At 46.0% G+C, this 6068-nt stretch overlaps 1 protein-coding gene across 1 annotated transcript in view; it reads left to right on the top strand.

Moving 5' to 3' along the window:
• Nucleotides 1–546: 546 nt before the first annotated feature.
• Nucleotides 547–6068, top strand: part of ETNK1 (ethanolamine kinase 1) — a 54857-nt gene continuing 49335 nt past the window's right edge. The window contains exon 1 of the mRNA XM_050969163.1: nt 547–851. Within this exon, the coding sequence (XP_050825120.1) occupies nt 696–851 (156 nt within the window). The 5' untranslated portion in view covers nt 547–695. The remainder of the gene's footprint in view (nt 852–6068) is intronic.

The raw sequence follows: 6068 nt of genomic DNA, 5'->3' as shown, positions 1-6068 counted from the left end.
GGGAAGAGGATGAGGGAGTGGGGAAGGAAAGATGCATCCAGGGCGATTGGTGTAGGGGGAAGGGGGGAGAATGGGGAAGGAAAGATGCAGACATGGAGATGGGGAGGAGGGATGAAGAGGGAGTGATGAAGGAAAGAGGCAGACATGGAGATGGGGGGGATGATGAGGGAGTGGGGAAGGAAAGGAGCAGCCCGGGAGATGGGGGTGTGTGGGGGGCGGAGAATGGGGAAAGAAAGATGCAGACATGGAGATGGGGATGATGATGGGAGAGTGGGGAAGGAAAGATGCAGCCTGGGAGATGGGGGGGGGAATGAGCGGGAAGTGGGGAAGGAAAGATCCAGACATGAAGATGGGGGGGGATGATGAGGGAGGGGGGAAGGAAAGATGCAGACAGGACAATGGAGGGAGCTGCAGGACGGGTGGCGCTGCAGGTGACGCAAGCTGGAGGGCGCGGGGCGCTGTCCCGGGCGGGGCAGGAGGGGTGGGGGGAGGGGGAACCGGCCGCTATAGCCCCGGGAGATGACCCCGCCCACCACTTTCCCAGGCTGCCCTGCGCCTCAGACGGAGCCGGGGGAGGCGGAGTCGCAGCTGCTGTATCGGGACCGAAGTGGAAATTCCCCCCAGCACCAGCCGCAGGTTTCTCTGCCGAGAGTCACGAGCTGTCGCCGGACCCCAGCGCCGCCCGCCCACCCGCTATGGCCAACTACATCCACGTCCCGCCCGGCTCGCCCGAGGTGCCCAAGCTGGACATCGCCCTGAGCGACGTGGATGGGCCCGGCTGCCGCGAGGGAGCCCTGCAGCTGCTGCGTCGTCTGCGGCCGCACTGGAGCCCCGAGGAGGTGACGCTGCAGGTATCGGCCGGGGGGGATAGCGGGGCCCCGCGGGGGGCCCGGATCGGGGCTGGGCGGCCACTGGGGGCGCGGAGAATCCCCCCCGTACCGGGCCTGGGGCTGAGTCCCGTTTGCCAGGGAGCCCAGCCAGGTGGGTGCAGCGCCGACCCCTTCCCGGCCCCTCCCCATCAGTTCCTGGCGCCACAGTTTCTCCCCTCTCAAAATTAGCCCCCAGCATCTCCCCCCACAATCACCCCTCGCGATGCGCGCCGATCCCCCCAATTCTCCCCCGGCTCCCCGCCCCCATACGCCCATTTCCTGGCGGAGGGTTTGTTTGTTTTTTTGCCCCCGACCGTCTTCCAGGCGACGCGTTTAAAAGGCCCATCCGCTGTGCGTGGCTCAGCCCCTGCTTCGTGCGGGGCTTTAATGAAGGAGGGGCCCGGCTGGGACAGGCCCCGGCCTGCAGGGCTTGTTCTGTGCAAAGCCTCCCGCTGGCTACGGCTGCCCGGCCAGCTCGGGGCGTGGGAGAGCGGGTGCCAGCTCCTCGGAGCCGCGCAGGGTGGGTAGGATGGAGGCCGCTTATCAGCCAGGGCCCGAGACACCCTCCTCCAGCGCTGAGCCGCAGGCAGGATGTAGCGAACGCCACCATTTGCCAAGTCTCTCTCCCGTCACACGCTTTCAGTTTCAGTACACTTGAAATTAAACGGTCGGTTAGACGGATATTGAAAGGTTTCTGTGTTTTGGCTCAGTACTGGTTATCTCACCCTTTTGATAAGTGGATGGGTATCGTCCCTATTTGACGTAGTTAAAACCAAGTTGCTGATTGAGCCTGCCTAGCCTCTTTCCTAATTCTGCATTCAAAAAATCCAGCACTTTGCCTGTTGAGTTAGTTATATGGCCTTTGCTCGTAGGTATGACGAATCATTTGTCTGGGGCCAGCTAATCTTACTGAAGCTTATGCTTCTAGAATATACTTAATCTAGCCTCAGGAGTTTGCTGGAGATTTGTTTTAACACTCGCTGCCTCTGTAGTTGCAAGTTGCAGCCTGAATATATTTCAGCATTTATGATACACATTTTCAAATCATAGTTTCCAAATGTTGTTAATGTGTGGAAATTTCTTACTTAATTTTAGTGATACTCCCCAAGGAAACAGATGCAAAAATAAATCTCCGTAAAAGCTGACTGCTCTATAGTAATGGGATCTTAATTTGACTGAAATCATTTTAAATTACATAAGAAGGGAATAAATTTGGCAAACATGCATTATATCAGATAGTATCAGCTGTAAATTTAAGATTAATGTGTAACAGCTATACTTGTTGAAATTGCCTACACGTTTACTCTAGTTATTTTCAACATTAGTTTTTGCTTAAAGAACAGTTAGTTAATAAATAGTTACAGTGGTTCTTCTAGATTGTGGCTTCCTGGCATAAGTGCACTCACGACAAGCAACAACATGGCATTCTTATTCCAGGAGTGGAGGATCCACGTGGGCAATTTTTAAAGATTTAAAAACCCTTTCCGTTTCATTAAATCCTTTCACAGTGCAACATATTTTGGTCAGTTGTGCAAGAAACAACTTTCAGGTTTTTAAGAATGGAAAAGAATATTGTTCCAGAAAATTCCTTATTTTGCTTTTGTTATTTGTGGGTTGAATCTTAAGAAAAATATTCTTTTGAGGATATTTTTGTTCTTGCCCATGATCATCATAGCTTGTTGCTCCAGAACTGCACCCAAGAGCTATTATCAACCACCTGACCAGGACAGTGATAGTGACTATGGAATTCTAAGGGAGATTAGAGAGGCTCTCAAAATAAAGAACTCAATAATAGTGGGGAATTTCAATTATTTCCATATCAACTGGTTACATATCACCTCAGGATGAAATGCAGAGACAAAATTTCTCAATATTTTAAATGACTGCTTCTTGGAGCAGCTGGTACAGGAATCCACAAGGGGAGAGGCAATTCTCCATTTAGTCCAGAGTGGAGTGCAGAATCTGGTCCAAGAGGTAACTCTAACAGAGCTGCTTGGAAATAGTGATCATAATGTTTAACATTCCTGTGGTGGGAAGAACACCTCAACAGCCCAGCACTGTGTCATTTAATTTCAGAAAGGGAAACTATGCAAAAATGAGGAGATTAGTTAAACAGAAATTAAAAGATACAGTGACTAGAGTGAAATCCCTGCAAGCTGCATGGACACTCTTCACCATTATAGAGGCCCAACTTATATTTGTGCCCCAAATTAAAAAACACAGTAAAAGTACTGAAAAAGAGCCGCCCTGGCTTAACAACTATGTAAAAGCAATGAGAGACAAAAAGGCGTCTTTTAAAAAGTGAAAGTCAAATCCTAGTGAGGTGAGTAGAAAGGAGCATAAATACTGCCAAATTAAGTGTAAAAAATTTAATAAGAAAAACCCAAAAGACGTTTGAAGAACAACTAGCCAAAAACTCCAAAGGTAATACAAAAATTTTTTTTTTAAGTACATCTGAAGCAGAAAGCCTGCTAAACAACCAGTGGGGCCCCTATACGATCGAGATATAAAAGGAACACTTAAAGACGATAAAGTCATTGCGAAGAAACTAAATGAATTCTTTGCTTCAGTCTTCATGGCTGAGGATGTTAGGGAGATTCCCAAACCCAAGCCGTCCTTTGTAGGTGACAAATCTGAGGAATTGTCACAGATTGAAGTGTCATTAGAGGAGGTTTTGGAATTGATCAACTTAACAGTAACAAGTCACCAGGACCAGATGGCATTCACGTAAGAGTTATGATAGAACTCAAATGTTAAATTGCAGAACTATTAACTATGGTTTGTAACCTGCCCTTTAAATCAGCTTCTGTACCTAATGACTGGAAGATAGGTAATGCAATGCCAATATTTAAAATGGGCTCTAATGGTGATCCCAGCATTTACAGAGCGGGCAAATTAGTTGAAACAATAGTAAAGAATAAAATTGTCAGACACATAGAAGAACATAAATCTTTGGGGCAAAAGTTAACATGGTTTCTGTAAAGTGAAATCATATCTTACTAATCTTTTAGAGTTCTTTGAAGGAGTCAAAAAACATGGATCCAGTGGACATAGTGTACTTAGATTTCCAGAAAGCCTTTGACAAGGTCCTTCACCAAAGACTCTTGCGTAAATTAAGTTGTCATGGGATAAGAGGGAAGATCTTTTCATGGACTGAGAACTGATTAAAAGACAGGGAACAAAGGGTAGGAATAAATGGTAAATTTTCAGAATGGAGTGGGGTAACTAGTGGTGTTCCCCAAAGGTCAGTCCTAGGAGCAGTCCTATTCAACTTACTCATAAATGATCTGGAGAGAGGAGTAAACAGTGAAGTGGCAAAGTTTGCAGACGATACTAAACTGCTTAAGATAGTTAAGACCAAAGCAGACTGTGAAGAACTTCAAAAAGATCTCACAAGACTAAGTGCTTGGGCAACAAAATGGCAAATGAAGTTTAATGTGGATAAATGTAAAGTAATGCACATAGGAAAAAATAACCCCAACTATGCATACAATATGATGGGGGCTAATTTAGCTATAACTAATCAGGAGAGAGATCTTGGGGTCATCAAGGATAGTTCTCTGAAGATAGCCACGCAGTGTGCAGCTACAGTCAAAAAAGCAAACAGGATGTTGGGAATTGTTCAAAAAGGGCTAGAGAATAAGACAGAGAATAATCTTATTGCCCTTATATAAATTCATGGTACTCCCACATCTTGAATACTGCATACAGATGTGGTCTCCTCATCTCAGAAAAGATATACTGCCATTAGAAGAAAAGGTTCAGAGAAGGGCAACTAAAATGATTAGGGGTTTGGAATGGGTCCCATATGAGGAGAGATTAGAGGCTAGGACTTTTCAGCTTGGAAAAGAGGAGACTCGGGGGGATAAGATAGAGATATATAAAATCATGAGTGGTGTGGAGAAAATGAATAAGGAAAAGTTATTTACTTGTTCCCATAATACAAGAACTGTGGGCCACCAAATGAAATTAGTAGGCAGCAGGTTTAAAACAAATAAAAGGAAGTTCTTCATACAGCGCACAGTCAACCTGTGGAACTCCTTGCCTAAGGAGATTGTGAATGCTGGGACTATAACAGGGTTTAAAAGAGAACTAGATAAATTCATGGAGGCTAAGTCCATTAATGGCTGTTAGCCAGGATGGGTAAGGAATGGTGTCCCTAGCCTCTGTTTGTCAAAGGATGGAGATGGATGGCAGGAGAGAGATCACTTGATCATTACCTGTTACGTTCACTCCCTCTGGGGCACCTGGCATTGGCCACTGTTGGTAGACAAGATACTGCGCTGGAGGGACCTTTGGTCTGACCCAGTATGGCCATTCTTATGTTTGACATGATTGTGTCACTTATTTCAATAGCTTATCTTCAAAAGTACAGGATGTTGACAGGGCACAGGTAATGTTAAAGTGTTTGCCAAGGCTGTCCACATTGACATTTGAGGCTATTCCTCAGCTTCCACTTGGTCATATTATGACCAGTCTTTGCCACCCCAGCTCTGTCTCAGTTTAGAGTACACCAGTATGTTCGTACAATGTCAGTGCCTTGGGGAAGGCAAGAGAGTTCTAAAGGAACCAGGTTCTCCAAGATGATCAATATTCCCCTTCAATTTGTTTCACTGTAACTTTCCACAGTGGTTTTTTTGGGGTAAGAGATTTTCAGAGGCAAAGATCTTTCTGAATTTCAGCCTTTTGGGTGGTAGAATATGTATGATCTAAGATATCCACTGTATGGACACTTGATTTTTTGTCTCCTTTTTACTCAAGGCATCCTGCCTCACTGATGGTGTTGCAGTCCCCTTGAGGCAGCATAGCAACCGTGTGGGAGTCTGTTTCAAAGTCCCTGTGGTGATCCTACAGGATCGATCGAGTTCAGTATCAATTTTGTATGTGTGGCTGAAGCATGACCATACTGGACCACAATACTCCGCAGTTGAGTAACACAGGGTGAGACTGGTTGCTCAGACTTTTTGGGGGTCAGCTCCTCTTTTTTATTAGCTAGTTTATGCAGTACACAACTCCTGGAATTCCCTTTTTTGTTTAGCTTCTTGATGGTCTTTGAATGTCAGCATTCAGTCTGATCTGAGCCCAAGCTACACCAGATACTCATAATGCTCAAGTATTGTTCCATCCCATGATATCTGAAGTTTTTGCATGGTGAGGGTTTTTCATGTGAAAGGTGCACACTTGGGGCTTCCTAAGATT

The sequence above is a fragment of the Gopherus flavomarginatus genome, chromosome 1, assembly GCF_025201925.1.
Source record: "Gopherus flavomarginatus isolate rGopFla2 chromosome 1, rGopFla2.mat.asm, whole genome shotgun sequence".
Taxonomy (NCBI): domain Eukaryota; kingdom Metazoa; phylum Chordata; order Testudines; family Testudinidae; genus Gopherus; species Gopherus flavomarginatus.
This window is presented reverse-complemented; position numbering and strand designations above follow the sequence as displayed.